This window comes from Xenopus laevis, chromosome 3S (genome assembly GCF_017654675.1).
Source record: "Xenopus laevis strain J_2021 chromosome 3S, Xenopus_laevis_v10.1, whole genome shotgun sequence".
In the NCBI taxonomy this organism is placed as follows: Eukaryota; Metazoa; Chordata; class Amphibia; order Anura; family Pipidae; genus Xenopus; species Xenopus laevis.
Window position 1 is genome coordinate 55,012,015 of NC_054376.1, and position 15,817 is coordinate 55,027,831.

General features: G+C 38.4%; 1 protein-coding gene across 2 annotated transcripts in view; it reads right to left on the minus strand.

The window, feature by feature from the left end:
- Window positions 1-15,817, minus strand: part of LOC108712943 (unconventional myosin-Ie) — an 88,245-nt gene that overhangs the window by 7,955 nt on the left and 64,473 nt on the right. For both annotated transcript variants that reach the window (XM_018255484.2, XM_018255482.2), the window contains 7 exons: window positions 15,376-15,482; window positions 14,447-14,545; window positions 8,600-8,744; window positions 5,442-5,556; window positions 3,831-4,000; window positions 3,162-3,307; window positions 71-217 (listed from right to left, as the gene is read on the minus strand). In XM_018255484.2, coding sequence (XP_018110973.1) covers window positions 71-217; window positions 3,162-3,307; window positions 3,831-4,000; window positions 5,442-5,556; window positions 8,600-8,744; window positions 14,447-14,545; window positions 15,376-15,482 — 929 coding nt within the window. The remainder of the gene's footprint in view (window positions 1-70; window positions 218-3,161; window positions 3,308-3,830; window positions 4,001-5,441; window positions 5,557-8,599; window positions 8,745-14,446; window positions 14,546-15,375; window positions 15,483-15,817) is intronic.

The window sequence follows — 15,817 nt, forward strand, 5'->3', positions numbered from 1 at the left end:
AATTAATGGATGTATAATTGGCAGTTATATGCATTAGAGAAAGATTCTAAATATTTATATGTTTACTTACATATTGTTAAATTTTAGAGGTAGTTTTCTTTGAGTCTTTTCCTCATAGTGCTTTGATAAAAGACTTACAAATTCTGTCTTGAATAGTGATTCCAGAAGGCTGTCATATTCTTGTTCATGGAGTATAAAGAAATCATCTTGCATAGTGCTGTAAAGAAAAGACCCAGTGTAGATCACTAGTCTTATACACACAATACACAGTCCACTGTCCAATGAAATGTCACAATACTGGCTAAACCATATCAGCCATGTGTAGCTGCGGCGGCACAACACATGGAAAGTCCATTGTTCTTTATGGAGAATTAAGGTAGTCCTGCTGAATACAATTAGGACAATCCTTTCCCTATGGCTTTCCCCATGGCTTTCCCCAAACAAGAACTTTTAGGGTGGCTGTACCTCAAAACAATTGTGTGTCATACATTAAAACCAAAGAAGACTGTGCAGAGTGCTGTAAATTTGGAAAACAAATCAGAAACTTTGTTTATCCAAGGACAAAGGTTGACATGCCCGTGACACAGAAACTCATTCGCAAAACTCACCAGAATTAGTGAGGTGAGGTCCGGGCACACCGGCCCCAGATACTCAGCCAGGAAAGCAAAAAAGAAAATGAAAATAGGTGATGGAAATGCTTTCGAGCGCCCATACACCCAGTATGATTGGCTTGGTGCACAATGATAGAGGGTTCAGCGACCTCCAAAATAGTCAAGAAAGAAAATTGTCTGGCACACAAGACTCCTTGTTGCAGGGCAAGCCCTTGCTGTTTAGGGTAAGGCCACACAAGGAGATTCGGGGAGATTTTGTCGCCTGGCGACTAATCGCCTCGTCTTTTGAGCGACAATCTCCCCGAACTGCCTCAGCGTTTTTCCCCATAGGCTACAAAGAAAAGTCGCCTGCGCTAATGCACACATGGCGATGCGTTTTTTATAGTCGCTCGAAGTTGCCTCACTGAGGCAGTTCAGGGAGATAGTCGCTCAAAAGACGAGGCTTTTATTCGCCAGGCGACAAAATCTCCCTGAATCTCCTTGTGTGGACTAGCCCTTAATGATGCGGAAGTGCAACATTTCGGGAACCAGCCTCCATGAGACTTTTGTTCATTCATATACTTTTTTCTATAATTTTTTTCCATTACTTTCTCATTGGACTTTTGTTTGGATTTTTACTGACTTATTTTTCAGAGGGTGTGTTTTGTTTAAGTATCTGCATCAATTAATGTAATTTGCTTAATTAGTAACTTGTTAAATACTTTCTGCACAACAGTCCTCACATTCTTGATAAAGGAGCAAGGGCTTGCCCTGCAAAAGGGAGTCTTGTGTGCCGTGGAATTTTCTCTCTTGATCATCACTAAGAACATTTGAAACCCCTAATTAATGTGACATAAATGTATGCCAATAAGGAAGATGTATTATTTCTTTACTACTTAGAACATGAAACTTCTTGGTCGGCTTCTGGGTTCCTGGAACAGAACGGAGGATACACAAATCCCAGTGCGCGTGAAGAAAGCGGTGTAGTAAAATAGTGGCAACAGATCTTGGAAGATCTTCCAAGCTGCACATCGGCTTTCCAAAGCCATCAGAGCACCTGTAGTAACTGCAGAAATTTGAATTCTCTCCTGCAGACTTAAATAAACCACATAGGGAATTGGCTTACCAGTTCGTTCATAGAGGGGCAAAATATCATGAGCAATATTCCCAGGCCTCCCACTTGCTCTCCCCGCCTAAATCCTGCAGCAGAATACTGTGACTGTAATGGACACAATGCAGTCTTTTATCCAGACGTGTATTACCCAACCCTTAAAGGACAAGGAAAGTTAAACTAAAGAAGAAGGCTAGAAATGTTGTACATTATGTTTTAGGCTTCTGTACCATCCCCAGGCAACCAAATTCCATCAGCAGGGAAGATCTGTGTCTCCAAAGTTGCCCCAGTAGCTCCCCATTTTCTTTTCTGCTGATTCACTGCACATGCTCTGTGCTGCTGTCAGTTACTGAGCTTAGGGACCCACTCACAATATACAGTACACATAGAATAGAAATGTTACAATATAAGGCTGATTAGTAATTAATACAGATAATAACTACATGGCAACACATAAACCAGTGTAATTAGCATCAGAATTTGATAATCAGCCCTGTAGCATCAGCTTATAATACAGGCCAACCTCATTTTCTGCTTGATAATTTGAGACAACCCCCAAGCTTAGCTTCTCAACAGCTGCTCAGAGCCCACTGAGCAAGAGAGTGTCACAGACACTTTCCAAGATGGTGACCCCCCTGTGACAAGTTTGAGGTCCTGGATCATTGCTGCTATTGAGAAGCTGAAACTTTAGGCTGGTGCAAAAAGTTCAGTGTATAAAATATGACATTTTTAGCCCTATTCATTTTTAGGGTTTAGTTCTCCTTTAGAGAGAGGCCTACAAAATATGCTAGCCAAATGATTAGTCTGATTCAGCAATAGGTGGATAGCTTACGTGGGGACATGCAATGTATGGCTGTCTTTCTATTTTTCAATTGTTTGACCTTTCTGCAGCTCCCCTTTACTTCCTCATCGTACAACCCCCCCCACACACACACAAATATTTATACAAGCACATAAATAAATATACACAGTATATCAGGAGATGAGTATTTGGGGTCATACATGGCATTCAATCAACATTTTACTTCACTACAAACCTGGGATGGAGATATTATTACAAACATATTTGTATTAGCAACAGATGAGATCATGACGCCCAAATGCTTGGTGAGAGTTAACAATGAAATGTACCGGCTTCATTTACAAGTGTAAAAAACAGGTCCAGGGCCTAAATGGCTATGGCATGTGTTATGTACAAGGCTCCCTGCCTGAAATCTCTGTGCTCTGCACCTTACACAACTGCATCTTGCATCCCTCTACTTTCGGTAAATAATCCCTGTAAGGTTTAAATATGCTACACTCCTATGGAATTCAGTCATTTACTTTGCTTGCTTGGATAGCCCAGGGGGTCGGCTCAGCAACCACTACATATGTAAAAGTCAAGCTATGTAACTCTATGCACATATCCATATGAAGAATATCTGTGTATCTTAATTGTACAGTCTAAACTAGTCACTTACCTTAAAGAGACTGAAAGAATCCGTTCTACATCAATCTTTTTTTTCAAAACCTCTTTCACCAACCCCTTCTCTGGACCTTGTTTCATCTTTTCCCGCCCAATTAGGTAGATTGATTTTGGGGTTAAAATAAGATCCCGTTTCACACCCTGAAAAACAAACAGGGCAGTTTTTCTTTGTCGTGTGTGTGTACTGTCACTGCAACAGGGAATTGTTATTAAATGCAAGTTCTCAGACCAGGTATGAGCCATTCAAGTCAATGGGAAACATTCAGGTGGCAAGAAGATTCCACTATAAGAAGTAGTGGTGGGGTAAAAAGACAATTGCAGATTTTTCCAAGTACATGTGGATATGTACACTAGGCTTCATATATGCTTTAAATCATTAGGAGGATTTATAGATAGGCTGGACTTTATGGGTGTTGTGTGGTGGGGTACTCATACACCATTTCTTACACCCGAATATGAACAGGCCTATAACTGTACTGTAGGTTGTATAAAGTGATAGAGACAAGAAAGGTCAATCACATTTGGATGTGTAAAGTGGCCATACACAATATCTTTCCCCATGGAAGGCGATATTTGTGTTAATCCGAAAGTTCAGCCCTAGGGCCAAACAATCAGATTACAATGAAGATCCAAGAAATCGTGCAGATTCCCTTAATTAACATACCTTAGACCTTCTGTCATATTTAGTAACGGTGTCTGCAAAATCAATTTTTTCTCTTTTCCCAACAAACTGGCGAAGCTCTGGGTGTTCATCCATACCAATGTAGTCACCAATGAAATTTCTGTTAATGCTATTCCGTCTTCTTTCCTTTTTGTTAAGGAACAGGTCAGATGCTGGGGAAAAAAAACCCAGTATGTTAAAGGGATACTGTCATGGGAAAAATTTTTTTTTTCAAAATGAATCAGTTAATAGTGCTGCTCCAGCAGAATTCTGCACTGAAATCCTTTTCTCAAAAAAGCAAACTGATTTTTCTATATTCAGTTTGGAAATCTGACATGGGGCTAGACATTTTGTCAATTTCCCAGCTGCCCCAAGTCATGTGACTTGTGCTCTGATAAAATTCAATAACTCTTTACTGCTGTACTGCAAATTGGAGTGATATCTACCCCCCCCTTTCCCCCCCAGCAGCCAAACAAAAGAACAATGGGAAGGTAACCAGATAACAGCTCCCTAACACAAGATAACAGCTGCCTGGTAGATCTAAGAACAACACTCAATAGTAAAAACCCATGTCCCACTGAGACACATTCAGTTACATAGAGAAGGAAAAACAGCAGCCTGCCAGAAAGCATTTCTCTCTTAAAGCGCAGGCACAAGTCACATGACCAGGGGCAGCTGGGAAATTGACAAAATGTCTAGCCCCATGTCAGATTTCAAAATTGAATATAAAAAAATCAGTTTGCTCTTTTGAGAAATGGATTTCAGTGCAGAATTCTGCTGGAGCAGCACTATTAACTGATTCATTTTGAAAAAAAAATGTTTTTGCCCATGACAGTATCCCTTTAAACAATTCATATAACTAAAGTACGTTTTACATGTGTAGTTATTTTCAGCAGATTAATGGCACAAATATTCACTTGCTTCCTAATCTCTTTTTTTGGTGTCTGGTTTGTGGAGTAGGTCAACACAAATACATGTGCATATAACATTGTTACTGTGGTGTATATGAATTAACTGTATAGCTGGAGAACTGTGGCACAAATGAAGCCACCCAAGGCATATCTAGCCATCAGGTTTGCCCACACCTAAATGACCAAACATTGGTCTCTGGTGGCTGTCGGTGAGCTTTTAGTGAGACTTTCTAAACGACACACACCATATTCTAAACTTAACATCACAGCAGACAGCTTCCAATAAGTTCTTTTGGAAAGAGATGTCGCTCTTTCTCCACTTATAGCAGCATCACAATTAACTCCACCCTACTGTCAGTTTTTGGTTGAAAATGTCTGAGCTGGTAAATGTGAGTTAGTGAGACGATCTTAAATGATCAACATCATCACATGCAGTTTTGTATCATTCTTGAATAGTCATAAGTCACAGACAAAGGCAAAATTAGCAATTGTGCAACACGTATATGGGTTAAAAAGGGGTGTGGGCTATGGCAAATATTTATTTAAATATTATTACTACCTATCCTTTCTTGCCTTCACATCTGTATCTTGGCCGAGGGAAGTGATCTCACAACACAATTCAGATAGAGACAAGTGAGAAAGGCCCTTATTAATTTAATGGAAGTTCATAAAAATGGGAAAACATACAAGAGATGTAGTATACCTTGTTCTCTCATCTGCACATATTTCTTCCGTGCAACATACTTCCTCCAGGCTTTCTGAATTGAGCGAGCATAGCCATCGTATTTCCTCTCACGCATCTCCTCCAGCAGAAAGAGCTGCACAACAACATTGAGGTTTGTCAGTAGAACATTGCACTGGATAGGAAATCTCTAATGATCAGGTGCACACTCAACTCAATAAAGAATGCTCACTATAGCAACATGTGCAACTAATGGCATTCAGGGACCCAAAAACTTGATTATATCCAAATTAACCTACCAACAAGACCCACTCATTTAGTTTAAATTGGTTGTGCAGTTTGCATATATAACTATACAAATTACAACTGCAAAAAATATAAAATGAATGAAAATGCAGTCAAGGAGGAAAACAAAAGCAGAACTGGAATTAAAGCAGTGTAAGATCAACTTTTATGTTTTAATCTGAGTTCAATAACAACAAAATATTAATACTAACAAATCATTGGAAGATGCATTTAAAACAGAAAACCCCTTACTTTATATCTCCTGATGGAAAGGAACATAACCTTAAAGTCTACTGAGAATCCACAGTATTACCATTTCTCACTCTCTTCCACTGAAAGAAGTGAATTACCATCATGCGTTTTTACTCCTTTATACAAAAGTATTAATTTCATGTTCTATGAACAAAAATGTGAATGAGCTAAAAAGATGCTAGAATAAGTGAATCAGCTCTGTGATACAGAGTATATGATATATAATACAGATGGGTATAAATAAACTCAGGAAACTTTTGCTCAGTTTTACTGATGGAGGAACTTGCTGTTGCATTCTTTTCTAGGGTCAATGTGCTCTAGATAAAAATTATAGGCAGATGCCTAGAAAATTAGGAAGGATACCATCTACAATACTGTATATAAATATACATTTATATACTCTCCCATGGAAAGCATCTATTGTAAAACTCCTAAAAATCACACAACCATTTATCTAGCTTTTGGATATGTGGCTTTAAATAAAAAAAGAGAACTTTTGAACATACACATATTACTGAAATGCATTCTGGGCTTCACAGAAAATGTAACCGTGCAGTTACAACATATACAAATAATGGTTCAGTGTATTTGGAAGGGAAGTCTGGCCCACAAATAAAGAAATCTGATCATCGTGGTGTGTTGTATGGAAATGATGCCAATAAATTCTGCACTGAAGTCTTTGTGGCTAGGGAGACCTAGGTGGCCGAATAGTCTATGTTGTTCTGCAGGGGCCTTCTAGAGGCATGCTTCTATGTGATTCCATAAGCATATCCGTGAGCAAGTAAAAGCAGTCCATAATGTTATAAAATAGAGAGACTGTTGAGAATGGCCGGATTCTTGCACTTCAGATTGCTTCTTAGTGACAGGTTACCAGCTAGTGAGGCAAACATATAAACAATGAAATAATATTTAAAACTCTATACTTCCTAGCAATTCACCATCACTTTCTATTGCCATGCTATGTCTACCTGTATTCTTGATCCTGTTCATAAAGACTTGGACTTTCCAAGGAAAAAAACAATCCTTATCGGCAACATATCATTGGATATCCACTAAATCCTTGTAGACTACTTTAGAACATATGAAAAAATACTGACATGTCATTATGAAAAAAAGGGATAATCAAAACAATTGTAGTGTAAAATGTTTGTGCTATGCGAGTTTGTGGGAATTATATTCAGCTGATATCTGTATCAAGAGTACAGACTTATTTATTCAGGTGGGGTGTGGATATTTCAATAACAAAAGGTCACCTGCCTACAGCACAGTCACCACTGCGGACTGTACTCAGGACAAGTACATTAAACACTGAGAGGACTACTACACAAGTTCTGTTAAAATAATTTATAGTTCATTATTATATATTATAATCAAATATTTCCCTTTGTTTGCCACTTATTTTATGCACATTTAAAGGGGTGGTTCCCCTTTAAGATACCTTTTAGTATTTATAGAATGGGCAGTTTTTCAATTAGTCTCCATTATTTTTTTATACAGTTTTTTAAATTATTTGTCCTTTTCTTCTTTCCATATTTCACTGACCCCAACCAAATAAACAAATGCTTTGTAAGGCTAAAAATGTATTCGCTAAATGTTATTGCATCTTTCTAGTCATATTCCGGTCTCTTATTCAAATCAATGCAAGGTTGCTAGGGTAATTTGGAACCTAGCAACCAGATGATGAAATTGTAAACTGAAGAGCTGCTGAATAAAAAGCTAAATAACGCAAAACCACAAAAAATAAAAACCATTTGCGTATTGTTGTATAATATTATTCTCTACATCATACTAAAAGTTAGATTAACGGTGAACAACCCCTTTTATTAGTGCTGGGCAGCCTACTCTTACTAAATATGTAGCTTCTGTTGCAGTGGTTCCATTGCAATATTAAGTTAAACCATCTTGTTTAGGGCTAAAAATTCTGCAGAGATGTAAAGAGTGGATTTCAGATAGTACCTCTGGGATCTGATTGCCAACGGGTGGTTCAAGTTCTTTGGGCCTTACCTGGGTGTTTTGACTTTGGGCTTAAATTAGCAATTGTGCTCTAATGAATGTCCTGATGGGACTATTTGCATATGCAGTGGTAACCATGCTAATGAATACTGCCAACATTTCTGCAGCACTGAAACATGCCTTGGTGTGGTCTAATTTCGTATGTTAAGAGGTATGTAGATGGAGTCTACATAGCAAGACAGAAGGGAATAGTGGGTGTGTAAAGATAAACAGAGAGAAAAGTAGACTTATAATTAAACTTTGTAATAAACAATAAGAGGGGGGCTGCTCTGATTACAGATTATTATTCAGGAACAAAAGTACCAACCACTGGCTCAGGAATTTTATGATCAGAAATGATCAGAATGTGTGACTTGACTTACACAGAATTAATTACTGGTAAAATATGGTGCCAGGAAATGTGCATTGATACAACGATCACTGCCAGTTCTGCATAAAGGAAGTGAATAAATGACTGAACTTGGTGGACAAAAAACTTTTTCATCCTAATGACTCAGTTGTCATCCAACAGGATATATGGCTGATTACACCAGTTCAATTGAATTACAGTTAGTCAAACTTGAAGGGATTTTCTAAATGCTAGTGCATTCAAACCAAGCACAAACGTCATGTGAAAAGATCATACTCACAGACTCTGGGGCTTTAATAAAGATCTTGGTTTTCCCAAGCTGAAACTGATCAGAGTCCATGTTGACAGAATGCAGTAGGTGGAGAACTCCTTTCTTCTCATCTCCCCTCCATGATGGCCAGGTCTCTTTGGTAAGGATTGCATATCTTTAAAACAAGACGAGGATACAATTTAGCCCAGCAACCAGGCAGTTGTGGGAATGAGAGACTGGAATATGAATAGAAGAGGGCTTTAAAACCAACAATATAAGAGCAATAGTTCTTATGTCTGTCAGGGCAAGTGAACCCCATTTCAGATGCAGAGGAGAAAGGCAAATAATAATAAAATAAAACAAAGGAAGCACAATTGAGAAGAAGAGTTGCTTTATGCATCATGGTCAACTTTCTGGGTTAGAAGGCAAACTTTTCCCTTTACATATTTGTATTGGTCTATATCCAATGCAAAGCATGTTGCAGCTTGCATGTAGATTTACATCTAGCGATTTTAACTTGATGCTCCACTTCTGCAGCAGTCTATGGAAAAAACTCTCAGCCTACGCAACATTACGGCAGCTTCCACTCGTGTTTTAACTCAAAGATACAGATACACAGTGTTCTGAGCAAGAAAAAACAAAAATAAGTGTCCATTATAATTTATTTTTACATAAAGGCACAGCAAAAGACGATGCTTTTTGACACCATTGTTTTAACAGTGTGGATGACTTTTCTGAAATCCATATGTAATTTTCTCACTGTTTATCATTATTATTAGAAGCACATACAACATACATAGCAATCTACTTCTGCTAACACAAGGATTCTTAACCTAGGACACAAAAATGGTTCCCCGTGATCTTTAGGGTGGGTCCCCTGGTCCCCTTACATACATTAGACCTCTGTAGACCTATATAAAGTACGTTATTGATGTAAAACCATTTTAGACACTTACCCTCATATGTAAAAAAAAAAAGGCACCAGGTTTGCTCAAGAGCAGTAACCCATAGCTTCCAATAAGATGTTTGCTTTTAAACAGGTGACTAGTAAATTATACCTGCTGATTGGTTGCTTTGGGTTTTTGCCCCTGGGCAAATCTAGTGCCTTTTATTACATAACCCCCTTACTGTTTTTATACACAGCAGGGAAAATAAGTATTGAACAAGTTAACATTTTTAGCATTTATATTTCTAATAGGGCTATTGATATGAAATTTAGCAAAAGGTAAAATTTGAATGTACTCACGACCCTAATGGGAGGTTATTTAAGTAAAAACTCAAAGTCTAACATTCGATTGAATAGGAACGACCCAGGAAATCCCAAATCAAATTTGAATCAAGTTTTCCTTCGAAAATAAATGTCAGAAAGGCTGTTAAGATCTTCAAATGGTTCAAGGACCTCTGCCATTGACTTCTATGTGAATTTGCCAGGTTTTAGGTGGCGAAGTATCGAATTAGAACTGTTTCCAGGGTTGAGCTGTGATCTCACATTCAAATTGGTGGTTTTAAATTTGAAATTGTCAGTTTTGACCAAAAAAAATAATTCAAAAATTTGAATTTACCATTTGAACCACGGTAAAGCTTCCCCTAGATGTCAGTAACAACCCAAGTAATCCACACAAGTATTGAACACATGAAGAATATGAGGTGCAAAACGACATGAAAAGCCAAGAAACCTGATGAAATCTGTCAATATTTAGAAAGCAATCCTGCTCCCTATCAATGCAAATGAATATCAGCTTGTTTAGCCCTTATTGATAGCCTATAAAAAAATCTCATTACCAAGGTATCACACAAGAAGCCTCTCATGATGTGTAAAAGCAAACTTGATATGCAAGCTTGATAAAGGGCCTGGTAGGCTAAAACGTTGCCTTCTTGCATATGGGCTTAATACATTTTCATCTTTGAACACTAATGCAACCAGACGCAGTGTGCTGCTGGCATTTTTCTGGATATTGATTTGACCCGGTGAGGAGTGGGTCTCACAGTACAGCACCTGGCACTACAAGAGTGTGATTTGGGGAGGTGAGCGCTCCACATAAGTGAGTCTCCTAGGAGAAGAGAGTCTGGTCAGATAAGACCAGAACTGAACTCTTTGGTCATTGCACAACCCATGTTTGGAGGAGAAATGGCAGTGCCCATCACCCCAAAAACACCATACCAACAGTGAAGTTTGGAGGTGGGAACATCATGGTGTGGGACTGTTTTTCAGCATATGATACTGGCAGACTAATTGTAAGAAGGATGAAGTGTACCAGGATAAGAATCTGCTGCCATCTTCATAAAAAAGGTCCCTGGAATCTTAAAGGGCCAAAATCAAACACATATTAACAAACTGACCAGTACAACCTAAACATGTTTAATCAAACTACATATATAGTTTTTTTGAAAAAAACTGCAGGTTTTAAAAAATCCCTTACTTTGTCAAATGGGTTCTTTCACTGAGGGAGGTCATACTGAGACTATAACAGAGACTATAACATGCAAATTTCAGGAGCAAGCTCAGATTGTAGTATTGCTCTGAGTATTCTACCCAGAATGCCTAGTTTTAGTAAACTCCTCCACTAGAAGTATCAGGAGATTTCCCTATCTTATTATGCAAATGAAGGGGACACGCTAACTTCCAGAAGGTGGCAGCACTGCTTTAACTGAGCATGTGCGAGATTTCAGAGCTACAGTTGGCTGGGAAGATATAGGTAGGAGGAGCCAGTGAAATCCAAGATGGCTGCCTCAGCTAGAACTACAGTGGAGATAGTGGAGATCTTGCAGAAGGTATAGTGAGCTGATGATTTACATTAAAAAAACAATTCTAACTGTTTTAAAAATCTGATTTCTTGAACTTTCACATAGTGTATTTACTTAGTAAATGATTTTAGTTATGATTGGTGCCCTTTAACGTTTTGAATACAGTTTGTGTGAAACAATGGGCCAAAATCACATCTGAGCAATGCATGCAACTAGTTTCTCTATACAGGAGGTGACTTGAAGCTGTGATTACCAACAAAGGCTTGTCCACAAAGTATTAAATACATTTCAGTAAGCGTGTTCAATACTTATTTCCTGTGTCATTTGCCTTTACTACACATAACTTCATTTACGGATTTATTTGTTTTGAGTTTGTTTATTTGTATGTGTGGATCACTTGGGTTAGTCAGTAGTCTCATTAGAAATACATTTTCTGAAAAAAACATTGACGTGTTCAATACTTATTTTCCCTGCTGTAAGTTGTTACATGTTCTTTCAAGCATGTGAACAAGGAGAGGGTTATATTTATATATTTATAGTTACACTGTATGGTTATATACACATCTATAGTTCCTGACTGTAGAAACATAAACCTATAGCTTCACTTGTTCTGGAGACTATAAGTACTTACTTTATACTCTTTATTTATAAACCCAAGACAGGACATATTGGATAGACAGTTCCCTTTTTCCCTACTGTAGAAAGTCACATTTATGTCCCGCATGGAACACCTACTCACACTTCCCATTGGCTTCACACTAGAACAAACCATTCTTTCACTTGTTCTTTGCATGTAAATATAAAATACTGCACAGATATGACTATTCACAAGCTCAGCTCAGGGCTGCCAGGAAGGCGTCATATGAGAACATACTGGAGACTAGAGAAACAGGCTGTTCCTGCCTTGTCGGTTTATTTACACAGCCTAGTTATTTTACTATGCTTTTCAGAACACAAAATGATGTCACCAGGAAGAGCTTCAACCAGAACAGGTTCTGCCCTCCTTCGCCCTGATTTGAATTAAGGGGAAATCAAAACATGTATTTCACAGTAACTAATATAAGCAGAAGAACTTGATTTTGGAACCAGTTGCTTAGACATGCAACACTTCTACTAATGCCAAGCATTTACTTTAGGGCAATTTGTAACACTGAGCATGTGTCCTGGTAAATAACATTTATTTCCAATAAAATTGCATTTGTGGTGCATTTTGTGAATTGAGTTGCATCATGAATCACATTTGCCACCAGTTCAGTAAATAATGGCAGACATTTAGTAATGTACTAGAACAATTTCAGCCAATGGGATCTTGGTTTAAATAAGACACAGAAAGAATTATAGAAAATCTGCCAATTTCTTAAACAAACCCAAGTTTTTGCACCTGATGGGCAACAAAACTACTTATGGGTTTTACTGCAATGACTGATGTGGAGACTGGATGTCTTAAAATGAAATAACACAACACCCTCAGCAACACTGGGAGAAAATACCTGTGATTCCATAGCAGTACACAATGATTCCATTCCCTGGTTCTCGTGAAAGAATGTTATATATCACAATAACTCAGCGGAGAATGCAAAAGCCTTGAATTGCTTTAAGCCTACAGCTAACAAGGCAATCAATCAGACATATATTTTAAAGTTACATATATTATGGTTATACAAGGGCAAGGGTGACATGCCCATATGGGTTACGATTGGCACAAGCAGCTGCAGTTCCATAAAAAACTGAATAAAACACCGGATAAACTCACATTGATACAATACCCAGCATAAGGAGTGGGGGCAGTACACACGTTTTAATGTGGATTGAAAAGGAAGAACAGTCTTGCTGTGTAAACAAAAAAGTTGTGCTTTTTTTATCCGACCTATCTTCTGATTTTTTTCACTGTTTACATGGTAGGCAATGCTGGATAATATTTAAGCAGAATGGCAGAGACCAAAAAGTTAGATGAATTAGAAAAAAAACCCCACAAAAAAGCACATTTCTCTTTTGATTTTACATTATCACCAATTATAGCTTTGCTATGAGGCTGTTCTGTAAATCTACTTTTTACTGTTTTAGCTTATGGTGTTCTGCTATGGACCCAGAAGGTCTACCACTTTAAGGGTCAGGGCACACGCTCAGATTCGAGGGGATTAGTCCCCAGCCTTGGGCGACTTCGGAAAACTAAGCGCTCCGAGTACTATACTGCCGGCGATTTACATTCTAGCGGTCGGGAGGCAGTTTGGGGAGATTAGTCACACGAAGAAGAGGAGATTTGTCGTTGGGCGACTAATCTCCCCTGCCCTGACCCTAAGTCTGGGGATATAACAGAGCCACAAGTAAGTTATGGTCTCACAACTGCATGCTTAAAGCTGGTCACAGAACTGATGTGTGTGTGCATTCAATTCCCCTGTGCTATTAAAGATAATTTCCCTGTAGTATCAACCCTGAAACTATTACCATTGGTGTGAGCACCCACTGTTACACACCTACCTCACTTGTACATGCAGAGGGCACATGCAGGAGAGGGTGACTGATAGCAAAATTCACATAATGCAAGGAGCTTGGTGGAAGAAAATTTAGTGTTGTAGGGCTGCTCATATGTAAAACCCTGCTTCATGTAAATAAACCATTTTCATAATAACTTTTTAGTAGTATGTGCCATCGGGTAATGATAAATAGAAAATTGGCATTTTAAAAATAAGGGCAGCCCCCTGGGATCGTATGATTCACTGTGCACACAAAATAAACCAAACATGTAAGGTCAGATGAGCCAATTAACAGACAAAGTTGTGTCTTTTGCTTCAACACTTCTTCCTGTTACAGTTAGAGTTGTAGTATTTCTGGTCAGGTGATCTCTGAGGCAGCACAGAGACCATTACGAAATGGTGGTTCAAGGCAAGAGATGTAAAAGGGCAATATTTACTTAAATATATATTCCAGTTTGAAAAGATTCTTGAATATGCCACGTAATTTGGTATAAACTATCTGTTGCTCAAGTATTTGGGGGTCTAGTTTTCCTTTAAACAATGAGCAGCAAACCCTCACCCATGAACTCTCCATAATAACATTGCTAGGGTTCTCCTCAGTAGTACACTATGCACTGGTTTTGTTTCCATGATGGAATAACAACCACACTCATCTCACCTTTGCAAGAATTTCTTGAATACCCTTCTGTATGCATATCCAGCACGGCGCACACGTATGTTTTCCTTCAATCCAAGATATTCAACCTGATGTTTGACCCTATAAAAAATAAAGGGACATCCAGCAATTAAAAAATATTAATGTCCCAACTGAAAGATTTTGCGCTGCATTGCATCATTATGCCAGACTTTAGAGAGGCTTGTTGGGGGCATTAAGATAAATTAAATAAAGCATATAGGTAATCCCTGTATTTAATGACTGCTCAAGGCAGAAGTTAAGTAGGGCCATCATCAGAAATCACAGGACCCCTGGCTAATATGTTAGCAGAGCCCTCCCCACCCTAAACAAAAAGAATGGATCCACCAATACAAAAAAAGCCTATGCATGCACACCATGCTCATGATCTACCCCAAACACACCCCATTTTGCCAAAAACCTCACCCACACTAGATACATTTATTAAAATATTTTGTTATATTCCTGACATGACAATTAGGGCATCACACTAAAATCACCACTGCACGCTGCAGATACGGTTTTATGATATAGTGCTCTCTTCTAGTGATGGGCGAATAAATTCGCCTGGCACAAATTTGCGGCAAATTTCCGTGTTTTGCTGGCGGAGACTAAAGTCACGAATCTCTTGCGAAAATTCGTCTGTGAAAATTCGCCAGCGTCTGTTTTTTTAGAATTGCTTGATTTCTTTCGTGAAAACGTTTGAATTGCTTCATTTTTTTGCAAAATTTCCAATTTCGCCCATCACTACTCTCTACTAATTTGTCTTATATCTCATGGTGATCGAGTAGTCAACTAAAATACATTTCAGCAAAGGGCTTGGTATCAACTTGGCTCCACGGATAGGAGATCTTGGCTTAAACACACTGACCCTTGCCCATCCTAAAGCAACTCCCATTGGCCTCCATACACACCTGCTCTCCTCCCAGTCTCTGGGTTTCTTTGTTTCATTGGGTTTGATGCAGCGAATGTAGTGTGGAGTGCATTTCATCAGAGTGTTGACTAGATCATTAGCTTGTTTCTTGAAAGGCAAAAAGAAAAAATATCAGTGCTCTGCATATTGTAGTGATAATGAACACATAACTGTATAAGTATGGGATCCCTTATCCAGAAATGGTTATTAAGAAGGCTCCAAATTATGGGAAGGTCACTACCCATAGGTCCCATTTTAAGCAAATAATTCTAATTTTGAAAAGGATATTGGAGGCCAACCAATCTTATTGAGTTTATTAAATCATTTTAAGCAGACAAGGTATGGTGATACAAATTAAAAGATCCTTTATCTGAAAAACCCCAGGTCCAGGGCATCCCAGATAATAGATACTATAATGGTCTTTAAATGTTCAAAAATACTTT